The sequence below is a fragment of the Mya arenaria genome, chromosome 2, assembly GCF_026914265.1.
Source record: "Mya arenaria isolate MELC-2E11 chromosome 2, ASM2691426v1".
NCBI lineage: Eukaryota > Metazoa > Mollusca > Bivalvia > Myida > Myidae > Mya > Mya arenaria.
In genome coordinates, this window is record NC_069123.1 from 39412569 (window position 1) to 39425013 (window position 12445).

General features: G+C 36.4%; 1 protein-coding gene across 2 annotated transcripts; it reads left to right on the forward strand.

Moving 5' to 3' along the window:
• Positions 1–3811: 3811 nt before the first annotated feature.
• On the forward strand, positions 3812–11968 carry LOC128211558 (brain protein I3-like). 2 transcript variants are annotated; one of them, XM_052916494.1, is made up of 3 exons: positions 3812–3960; positions 9364–9506; positions 11056–11968. In XM_052916494.1, the coding sequence occupies exons 1-3, from the start codon at positions 3942–3944 to the stop codon at positions 11182–11184; spliced, it is 291 nt and encodes a 96-aa protein (XP_052772454.1). In that variant the 5' UTR covers positions 3812–3941; the 3' UTR covers positions 11185–11968. The 2 variants fall into 2 exon arrangements, with proteins under 2 accessions (XP_052772454.1, XP_052772444.1); XM_052916484.1 differs by lacking the exon at positions 3812–3960 and adding an exon at positions 7133–7299.
• The last annotated feature ends 477 nt before the right edge of the window (positions 11969–12445 follow it).

A 12445-nucleotide genomic window follows, 5' to 3' on the forward strand; every position in this document is an offset into this window, starting at 1 on the left:
TAAGAGAAAAATTTCGATAAGGATGTTTTAATAAACCATGCAAAATATATCATAAGATTATATAGTACTGACCTGGAAGGGAACTTATACTGGTGAACGTTGTTCCAAGTTGCGGTTAATAGCTCTTTCTTCTCACTGTCGTCTAGTTTTTGCCCGAAAATATCACCGTAAGGCGGATTAAATGTCTGTTCAGTCATTTTTAAAAGTCCCGCCTTGTAAACATCATTCGGATCATTTACCACGAGGTCAACAGGATCCACACCGATTTGGCAGGTTATGGGAAAATAACGCGTGTATAACTTAAGTTGAGATCTACATCGTGATCACCTTTTTTTGCGGAATTTAGGTATTACACTATAAAAACCAACAAACGATAAAATTCTGACGTAATTATTTCTTATACACCCCCCCCCCCCCCAGCCTTTACTTTTTATTGCATTTTTGGAACTTTTATTTTTTCGCTTTTTTCTGACGAAGTGTACGCATTGGCGTACTGGCGTATGCCTGGGTACGCGCCTGCTTGAAGGTCAAATCTTATATATTTATGCCTGGAACTTCATAATCGGAACCATATCTTGGTAGGGATTGCTGAAATTGTGTTGGAGAGAATGTTTCCCTTGATCAAGTCTCAATCGCATTTAAAAGTGGGTCACGTGGGGGTCAAAAACTGTGTCAAATGTTCAAACCTTAAAATAATAAGTAGAACACACGTAACAATACATAACAGTTAGTTCACTATTTATAAAACTTAGTTAGAATGTTTTTTCTTGATGAACTCTTGGAAAAAATGAAACTGGGTCATATGTGATCAAAAATAAGAGTAGTAGTTCAAATTTAATACTGTATGGCGCCATATCATGGTAATCATAGGTTAGATTATATTCAAACTTGGACAGAATATCACCCTGGATGAAATCTCACAGCATAAAGGGTGGATCAAATTGTGTCAAAAACTAGAACACTACGACAAGTCTCTGAAAAAGAAGTTGGGAACGTACTTTAGGCAATATATTTGATCAAAAATTAATGAAACTCAATGAAAATGTTTTCCTTGAAGAAAGCATTCACTTGTCCGAAACTGGGTCACATGAGGTCGGAAACTAAGTAACTAGGTCAAATCTTTTAAATATCTTGTCAGGAACAAAATAATGGTATTGATTGGTCACACACACTTTGTCACAAATCATTTCAACATTGAATTCATCGTGATTCTGTCAGCAAGCGACTATTTTGCCATATTTATAACCTGTAGTAAAAAAGATTAATATTTATCGAGCCTGCGTTTTTTGTCGAATGTGTACGCCTTCGGGGAGCATACCTCGTTTCTAACGTTATACTGTAATGTTATACTGGCCCACAACATTTAACAATAAAAGGGTGTTAACTTCGGCTCTTCCACTATTCACAATTCAATTGAATGTGGGTGTGGACGGCCAAAAAAGTATTTTTTGAAAACTGCATTTTCCAACCATGTTACGGTAAAATCTTTTGCAAGATTACAGTTTTATATTTCGCAATATGTTTCAGGAGTTTAGAAAAATCTTTACGAAGAAACACCATTTCAAAGAAGTTTTGTTAAAGAAATTCACAAGTCATTCGACGCTACGAATTTGTTTAGTCGTTTTGACGTTTAGCCATTATTTTTTTACTGCGGCGATTTGATTATATCATAGGTCTATATTTGCCCAGGTGATAATTCCATATAAATTGTTCTTGGCATTTTTGACTGCATCTTATTCTGAAAGTTTGTCAGTAATAACAAAAGCTTGTCACCAAGGTGACCTGGGTTCGATTTCCGGCCTGGGCGCATGTGAGTTTGTTTAGTGGTCACTAAGCCAGACAAGTGGGTTTTTCACCGGGCACTCCAGTTTCCCCCACAACACAGTACCACACTCTCGCGCATCATCGTGCCAACGAGAGTGACTTAGTATAATGCACCAGTCAATTGTAACCACGCCCCCCTCCCAGGTCTGGTGAATAGCGGGGACTTTGACTTTCGGTCCAGCCAACCCACAGGGTAAAATCTCCGCCCTGCGGGGACGAACTGATGGTCAAATCCCCGCCAAATGCCCCCGCACCACAGGGAGCCTAGGTAAGGCAAATTCCCCGCTATATTTTGCGCGAAGACAAAATCACCGCATTCAACCGGCACTGCGCGGCCACCTGAAAGGTAAAAACACGGCCCATTTCCACGGCTATCCCCGGTATACCCCCGGACCTTCGGGGGCCGTGGTTACAATTGACTGGTGCATAAGTTATCGTAACTTTATTCACAATCGTTGTAAAATACGTAACTAAAAAAACAACAACTAAAACAAACAAGAAATAATAAAGATGATATGCAATGTTTTGTTACGCCTCAGTTCATTAGGCAAAAAAATAAATACCTGTGTTTCCGGTAACCCGACCGACCCTATTTTTTTCTCGCCGACCCTTACCTTTTTTAGACATAAAGGTAAAAAATCAAAAATTAAATATAACGTGTTTCTTCGTTGTTTCCCTGTCTCTGGTCCCGGATCATATGCGATCCGGAGAATAAACTTTCATTCATGATATGTATTACCGAGACGCTTTGTCTACCGGAAAACAATGTGGTCGTCATAAAATGTCCGCATTTTGCGGGCATAAATTCCTTAGATCTTTTCTTAATAGCATTGAACTTTAAAGCGGAGTTCGGCGAACATTTTGCCTTGTCCGATATCTTCTAATTGGCTAGCGCTTTTTATTGGTCCATACACGTGATCACATTTGGCTGGCTTTATAACGAAATTATTTTGGATATTGTTCGCGGTGTTATTTATCCATACTGTCCGAAAGATAACCTACTTTTTTCTGACGATGAGGCTTTGCGTATAGCATGCTGGCTTCTTATGATTAGGCTTTGCGTATATAATGCAGGCGAACTGTCAGGTTTCATAACACATTCATAATTAAATCGTTAAATCAATGTATCCGCAATTATCAATGGTTATTTATTTCGCCTGATTTAAGTCCCGTCAACTCAAATCCAAACCATCCTCGGCACCCCAGATGAATCCAAATAAACACCTGCGAAAGTTTTGGAATGTGTCGACTGCAGATCAAACGGTACAATTTTTGACGTCAGAGCACGAGGGGTGATTAGAACAAAGGCACGTGGCAATGGTTTGTATTTAAATCGGTCAGTTGGATACCGTATGATCCCGTTTTGCTCCCACGATTGCGTCTAGGCTGGTTAGAAAATACCATACGTTCGAACAAATAATAAGCAATAATCGTTGTCTGAGAACCTTCAAATCATGGCCGAAATCTTTAAATCCACTACAAATATGAATGAACCTTTGACTGTACGAAAATGAGATACGTAAAATAATTCCATAACCGCGTTACCTTGTTCTATTATTAACCTACCTCCACATAAGAGAGCTCACAGTTGACATAAAAATCGGCGATTTTCTTCAAGCAAATTAACAAATTTAGTTGATAAATGACTGTTTGGCAAAAACATTATCACAGACTTGGAGAAATAAAAGTGCTGAATTTGTTTTAAAAATCGACCCGGTCTTATAAACGAGTCCATTAAAAACACCAGATTTCAAGGGCAAGGGTAGGGGGATGTTTTATATGTGGATCGCCTTATAGGCGGGAAATACGGTAGTCGAAGAAAAGGTAATGATTTCAGACATTTAAATAACACTGCTGTTTTTGTGAGATATGAGACGCTTAGATATAAGACAGTTGATCCGATGCAACAGAATATTGCATGATCCTAAAATTTTTGTGGCCATGTAACCGGAAACGCAGGTAAAAAATTGTTTTGGCCTAAGTCTAATCGAAGTTTACCGAACCGGTGAATTAGACGCAATACATTTAACAAGTATTGTGTAATGTTGTGTACGATTTGGGGATTCTTCTATTGAAATTCTTTAATTAAAGGAAAGGAGAAACACCATTTTGAAACCATGTCCAGGGCACCGCCTCGTAAGTGTTTTTTCCCAAACATTTTACAAATCATAATAAGTATAATCATAGCAGTCATTTTAATCATAATTTAATGCATAATTGGCTACGTGACACATACCATACGGAAAACAATACACGTTTGCTGTCTACGTATTCTCAAGGGCAGTAATGTCAGGTGTGTCCAGGTTTCCGGGTTCATTGTTTAGGGTGAAAATTGTTATCGACTCGGTCAGTATATACATTGTTTTCTATATGTTTCAACGATATTTTTTTAGAAACGACCATGTGCATCGAATGTCTTGTTTAAGATGATAATAATGTCTGTATTAAGATAGCTCTTGAAAACAATGCACGTTCTTACTACTAATACTAGGCTTACCGACTCACTCAATGCATTTTATCATTCAAAACTACGATTTAAACTGTCTCTTTCGTGCAAATCCCATGTCTGACTGCCTGGAATTTTTAGAGTTATTGCCCATTGTTCATTTTTGTACCTTTTTTATTTGGCGCTAGCTCCAAAAGAGTTGGCGGTATTTACACCAAACTTCTTATTCAGATTGATCTTATTGAATTTAAGTGCAATGCATGGGAACCATAACTCTTTAAATTTATTTTTTTAAACTTGTTTTCCCGTTGTATTTCTTAAAAGATCAGGGATTGACTTAACACTTCAATTACAGATGCATCTTAATGAGTATTATGCATGTGTTTGAACCATTACATAGTCTATTATTTTATGGATTTACATGCCAGTGATTTTTGTGTGTGCAATTTACTGCTTTCTAAAATGTACGTGAAGTTAGCGGCCTAACGGCGTGAAGTTAGCGGCCTAGCGGCCTAGCGGCGTGAAGTTAGCGGCCTGGCGGCCTGGCGGCGTGAAGTTGGCGGTCTAGCGGCCTAATTATTTTTTTCTATTTCGAAACGATTGTTAATGCGTTTTTTTTAAAACACTGATAAATCAAAGTTTTTTATTCATATAGTTACATAGCGGCCTTAAATTGTTATCTATTCAGAATAATTTTCGTTACCTTTTATCCTAAAACAATTTTAAATTAACTGTTTTATGCACAAATTATCACTCTGAAGCGTTTTTCAACTTCTTTTCAAAAAAGTCGATCGAGCACTTCAGCGACCAAGCGGCGTGAAATTAGCGGCCTGGCGGCCTAGCGGCCTAAATTGAATCCTATTCCAAAGCATGCATACATGCATTTTCTTCTAAAACAATGACATTTTAACTGTTTTTATGCACACATTAACACATTGAAGCGATTATCAACTCTTTTTTTAAAAAAAACGTCGATAAAGCAGTCAGCTAATTCAAAGCATTAAACGTCCTGTTCCTCTAAAACAATGATGTATTTACTGTTTTTATGCACAAATTATCACTCTGAAGCGTTTTTTCTCCAAAAAAGTCGATCGAGCACTTCAGCGAAGTGATAGTGTGTGCTTAAAACAGTTAATATATCATTGTTTTAGAAAAAATGCATGTATACATGCTTTGAAATAGGAAACCATTTTAGGCCGCTAGGCCGCCAGGCCGCTAACTTCACGCCGCTAGGCCGCTAGGCCGCTGAAGTGCTCGATCGACTTTTTTGAAAAAAAGTTGAAAAACGCTTCAGAGTGATAGTTTGTGCATAAAACAGTTAATTTAAAATTGTTTTAGAATAAAAGGTAAATAAAAATATTCTGAATAGATAACAATTTAAGGCCGCAGTGTAATTATATGAATAAAAACTTTGATTTATCAGTGTTTAAGAAAAACGCATTAACAATTGCTTGGAAATAGAAAAAATAATTAGGCCGCAAGGCCGCTAGGCCGCCAACTTCACGCCGCCAGGCCGCAAGGCCGCTAACTTCACGCCGCTAGGCCGCTAACTTCACGCCGCTAGGCCGCTAACTTCACGTACATCTTTCTAACGGCTGTTTCCCCTTGCGAAAAACTGTCTATTTTCCCAAATTTTATATATTTTTTTCCCAATTTTGATAAACTCAGATAACGTTTATGTATAAAAAAGCAATGAATTTCTTGAAATATTAATACAATCTTGACAAGACTTTGTCTTGTACAGCATAATGTATGCATAAATAGTTTAAAAAAAATGTATATTTACCATTATATTACTATCTATTTTGGCCTGATTTTGTATTTTTCCCAAAGTCGACTTTTTTTCCCCCAATTCTCAAGGCACAGGCGGTAAAAATAATTCCAAAAAATATCACTGCATCTATAGCCCTTTGTTAATTTTCATACCTGTACAACTTGCGCTTAACTTCCAAACAGTCTGTGTCTGCTCTTTTATTCTGCAAATGATATAAATAATTTCAAATTCACTTGTCACAAATCCCCTCAACATTGAAGTGTTGACGATCGTACTTCTGTCATCAAGCGGCTCTTCAGCCATATTTATAACTGGTACTAAAAACAGGTTATTATTTGTGTGTGTATCCCTTCGAGGAGCAAAACAACGTTTCTAACGTTGTACTTGTTACATTACAGGCACACAATCATTTTTACGATAAAAGGGTGTAAACTTGGGCTCTTCAACTATTCACAATTCAATTGTATGTGGGTGTGGACGGCCGAAAACGAAAGTTTTGCAAGGTTTTAGTTTTATCTGTCGCAATATGTTTTGGGGAGTTTAGAAAAAGTTTTACAAAAGAACCCCCCCCCCCCCCGCCCCCCGATCAAAGGAGTTTTTTTTATACAAAATCACAAGTCATTCGACGATACGAGTTTGTTTAGTCGTTGGAAATATGATTGCCCGGATGAAAATTCCGTATGAATTTTCTTGATATATTAGTTTAAAACTTTAAATACTGCAAGAATGCATTTTATACTGAAAGTGTGTCCGTAATAACAAAAGCAGTGGTTAGCGCACTTGCTTCTCGCCAATGCGACCAGGGCTCGATTCCCGACCTGGGCGCATGTTAGTTTGGTTAGTGGTCACCAAGCCGGACAAGTGGGTTTTCTGAGGGTACTACGGTTTCCCCCATAACGCAAAACAACACTCTCGCGCAACTTCGTGCCTACGAGAGTGACATAGTATAACTTAATAAGTTCTCATAACTTTCTTCACAATCGTTGTAAAATATATAATTGTTAAATATTTAGAAGTTAAAAACCCACTGCTAACAAACAAGGAAGAATAAACATGATATGCAATATTATGTTAAGCCTCAGTTTGTTAGTTAAATCTCTGTTTACCGACCAGTGAATAAGACGCAGTACATATCACATATCACAAGGAGTGTATATCAATTTTTGTGTAGGATTTTGGGATTTTTATGTTGAAATTCTTTAACTAAAGGAAAGGAGATATACCATTTTTGAAAACATGTCTAGCGCACCTCCTCGTAAGTGTTTTCCAAACATTTAACAAATTATATTAAGTACAACCGTAACAGTCATTTTAACCATAATTTAATTAAATTAATGCGTAATTAGCTACGTGACACATGACATACGGAAATGAGTACACGTTTGCTGTTAACGTATTTTATGCCTTTTCAATGCTACTTGTTTGGGCAAGTTGTACGAAGGAATTTTATTTCAAAACAGGCTGTAATTGTTCTTTTTTGTTGAGCTGGCTATCTAAGAAACAAAGTATTTTGTCGTTTTAATAATGTATATTCAAATAAAACTGCTTTGAAGGAAATTAATTGCAAATTTGATTACTTCCTGATTGAATGGGAAAATGTTTCTTAAAATAGAACAAGCGTTATTGTAGGATCGAGCACCTGTATACATACTGGGACAAAAGTGCGCTTGAATGTATTTAAGGTTTTAAATCCAAATTTTATGTAAAAGTTACATAATAAAGTAAAATCCGCGGAGCGAACTCAGTGACTGACTGTTTGCTTATGCTTGACTTGACTGCTTGACTTTAATCGATTTGACTGTTTGTCAATGCTTGACTTGACTGCTACTGCTTGAATATGATTGACATGACTGCTTGACTATGCTTAATTTGACAGCTTTACTATGCTGAATTTGACTGTTTGACTATGCTTAATTTGACTGCTTGACTATGCTAAATTTGACTGCTTGACCATGCTTAACTTTACCGCTTGGGCCTAAAAAAAATGTTTGGTTAGGGTTACATCCTTTTCAAAAATAGGTAGGGTAGGTAGGCTTTTTTTTTTTTTTTTTTTTTTTTTTTTTTATTAGGCTTTATATAAGAATGTCATTTTCATCATTGGAGAATGGTGTTAAAGTTATCTTCTATATCAGCAATTAAGGTTTTAAACTACATATTTAAAAGCAAAAAAAAAAAAGAATTCTTTTTTTTTTTTTTTTTTTTTTAGTTTTTCATTTTTTTTTTCAAACTGACTATAAAAACGTTAGGGTCGGCGCCTATTCCGTAGGTAGGGTCGGGTAACCCGAACCAAATGTATTTTTTTTTAGGCCTTGGCTATGCTTAATTTGACTGCTTGACTATGCTTAACTTGACTGCTTGACTATGCTTAATTTGACTGCCTGACTATGCTTGTCTTTACTATGCTTAAATTGACTGCTTGACTTGATTATGATTGACATGACTGCAGTTTACGAACTGTTTGATCGTCGTATTTGCTGATAAAGGCATTAAATCTGGTCCAATTGTTTTTAAACTTAAAAAAATGTTTCCGCTTAATGATTTTTTTACAAATTTGAAACTAAGCACATGTAATAAAAATTAGGTCACTAGCTCATTTTCTTTTTACTGGAACCATATCAATGGGACCATATGTTTGTAGGGATTGGTAAGATTAATCAAAACATCAAGTCAGAATGTTCACCTCGTTCAAGTCTCAACCTTTTATAAAAGAGTGGGTCACGTTGGATCAAAATCTAGGTCACAAGGTCAAGTCATAGAACACTCTTTGAAACACACTAGAGGCATTATATTTGGTCATCACTATTGATATTGATTTGTCAGACTTTGTTTAAACTGTGGGTAGACTGTAAAAGTAGGATCACATGGGATTAAAAATTAGGCCATAAGGTCAAATAATAAAGACATCTTGGTGAACAAACAGAGGCATGCCTCTATGAAATATTGGATCATTTTGAACTAGGTCTAGGGCCAAAAGCTAGACATATAGATGCTAATGTATCAATTATATTGTCTTATTTTAAATAGTTGTTCCGCCCACGCCCCCCCCCCCACCACCCCACCAAAAAAGTTTTAAAGAGTCCATCACTCTGCATCCGTGTTTCATATTACGGTTGGAATGTTTCACCAACACTTGATTTCCATTCCATTTACTTTGTCGTATCAGGCGGGGATATCAATTAAACGAATGTTCTTGTTTGGTCTTCATCCATCACGTTCTTAATAAGGCGATTTGAACAGTTCCATGTAGCAGCTGCTATGAATTCGCATGAATTCGAAAACTGCCATATATGAATAAAACTTTTTAACATTCACTTTTAAGCGTACGAAGTGACACAACAGAGCTCGTATGGCTACGACCAGACCCAGGCCCCGCCCCAGCAGGGCCATACTGCGCAAACGACCACGGTAATCGCCACAAGTCCTACGATCGTCGTTGGCCCAGGGAGATGTGGAGCGTGTGGGGTAAGTGGAAACCAGTACCGTCAGTCAACCCTTTTCCCAATAAAAAGAACTGTTTTGATATCTCAAATCGATGAAGGAGTGTGTGTATACCACGTGACATTTTACGTCATATATGGTACGTCGGAAGGCACTTTTTTGTTTAAAATTAAGACTTAAAACAGAGATAACATTTCTTTTACTTCACCATTTTAAATGAACCAAAGGGCAGTCTATTCCGCTTAAAGAACACCACCTTCATTTTATTTGATAAGCTGTTTAGTTTCATCAAACACTTCAACAAATCTGTTTCCAAAATAATGTTTTGACGGTGCTCCGTCAGACGGCCGTTTTGTGAAAAGGTTTTTTGAAGTGTTTTAAGAAACTAAACTCTCAATCAAACTCTGGTAAAAGACCGAAGGCGGGGCTCCTTAAGCGGCGTAGACTGTGCTATGTTTCATTAAAATGTAGAAGAAATAGTGATCTTTGTTTCAAGTCTTCATTCGAAGCAAAATGTTGCCTTCCGACGTAGCATTTATGACGCAATTTATCACGTGGTATACATACATTGTGAAAAAACATTTTTATCCGACCTTTGGCACCATCTTTATGGTAAGTATTTTGGTACGTTGTGCTTCTTGCTTTTATCGTGTTAATATGGAAGCATTTCTACAAAGCCATGTGACAAACCGTTCACAGTCCAAGGAATATATGGCACAACTACAAATGAACATGTAGTCATATGGCATTTCAACTCTCTGATATTGACATTCAATCGACTTTGCTGGATCAGCGAAAAACAATTCACAATAATAACGATGTCATTCGAGAGCAGATTAAGCGTTAAGGTATGGGCTATAACCAACATGACCTAAAAGTGGTGAAGTTCAAAAGTTGACTCGAAACGTGGCGTTTTGGCCTCTGACCACAACGTGTGATGTCGTATTCTGCTTGAACAGTGCATCAGTGCAAAATAAAATATAACCTTCCATGCGATTGAAAATATGTATCTAGCGAACACAGATTCGTTATATTATTATATACAGTTTGACATCACTACGCAACCAAACTTACCTGTCATGTAGACAGTTTTTAAACAGAGGTAAATTGTTGGATTGGTCAAAGTTTTTTTTATAATACTGGTTCATTGATTGGTCAAAAAATTATTCTGTAGCTACTATCACCAATCAAATCATTTACATGTGCACGCTACCCAAAATATGAGGTTTTAACAGTTTTACACAATTGGCTGCCATGTTGAGGAAAAATTACAACAGGGGAGACAATCCTATCATATTCGTGATATGTTAACATTGGATGTTTGGAAAAGAATACATGTTGAAAATACAGTCGAACCCCGTTGGTTCGAACTCCCATGGACCGGCGAAAATACCTCGAGACTCAAAACTCGAACCAAGCAGTATATTCAGTACTTACATTCAGTATAAAAAAATTGGTCCTTAACATCCACTTCGAGCCAACGAGGAATTCGAGCCAAACGAGTTCGAGCCAACGGGATTCGACTGTACTAGTTTACTAACAGTTTAACCCCACTTTTATGTATATATTTCAGCAAGGCATAATCACAGAGAGCTACACCATTCTGGGAATCGTCCTCGCTGTCCTGTTCTTCCCGCTCGGTGTTATTTGCTGCCTTATGATGACAGAGAGGCGCTGTGGTGCCTGTGGGGCCACGTATTAGATGGCGAGATCTGACTTAAGAGGACATTGAGTTGCTTAATTTAATAATAAATGTTTCCTAAAGTGCTACCGCTCAAAGTCAATAAAATTAATAGATATAGTTAGTGTAGGTGCTAATCATCATACATGTGTTGCGGCAAGTTTGATAACAATCTGGTAAATGCGATGGTTTTTAAAATATTCTTAGCTCGTGACAATTGAAACGGACTCTATGTTGTTTTATGTTTGAATACTTCTTTCTCTGTTGTTTGTGTGTCATAACCTTTTGACCTATATCACTGTTAAGCTTGTGTGTTAAACTGTCCAAGAAGGACATGGTTCTTTATAGTTACTATGTTCTTGTTTTACTTGATTTTGACCTCGAATATGTTTCGAGCTTTTAACGTGTTAAAGTCTTCACTATTCTATTTCATTTATATGTATTCTTCTTTTTTTCCATTTTCATTTATTCACGGTTTTACCGGCTAAATATATTAATTAAAAATGCAATTTTTTTAATAACATTAGTTTTCATAATGAGAAATTATTGTGAATTTAGCACGAAATATAATTGTTTGACACAAAATGCTGAAAATGTATACTTGATTTTTCCCGAGAACAACTCGATGAAATGTTGCCTTGTATCAGTCAATAATTCCATATATACTTTATACTGATTCCAATACAGACACTCCTATGTATAATGAAACAGGTTGATAATTTTGAACAGTATTACAATATCCTAAGGTTGTGATTACTAAAGCCGGTTTACACAAAGCTTGTAGAAATAAATGAATTTGTCTTCAGTTACGGTGTTCCAATATATCAATGTAGTTCGGTGTCCCTGTTGTTCAACTCATATCGTCTTAAAGATACACTATTACTCCCAAATAAGATTTACCATATTTAATACCTTTTTTTTTAATTTACCAAAAAGAATTAATAAATGTCGAAAACAATGTTTCTTATGAAGCATACTGCGTTTAATTTGAAATAGGTGCAGAAAACACGATATTTTTACCTTATGAGACGATAGTAGATCACAGTAAATCTTTTAGCATTCACCAATCATTTAATATTTTTGCGTTTTCAGCTATTGAATACACGGTTATAAACTTGTCATCAGTAATAATTGTTTTTCCATAAATGCATTATTTAGTAAGTAGTTGATGGTTTATCACTCAAAATCTATGTTTGTTATACATATCTATGTATTGATTTTGAATAATGGTGCCACTTTAAACTAGATGGGATATGTCTATGAGAAGTGAAAAGTTGTGGAC

Coding starts and splice junctions, on each gene's coding strand:
- LOC128211558 (XM_052916494.1), top strand. Junction 9,507..11,055: donor GGAGATGTGGAGCGTGTGGG/GTAAGTGGAAAC, acceptor TATATATTTCAG/CAAGGCATAATCACAGAGAG.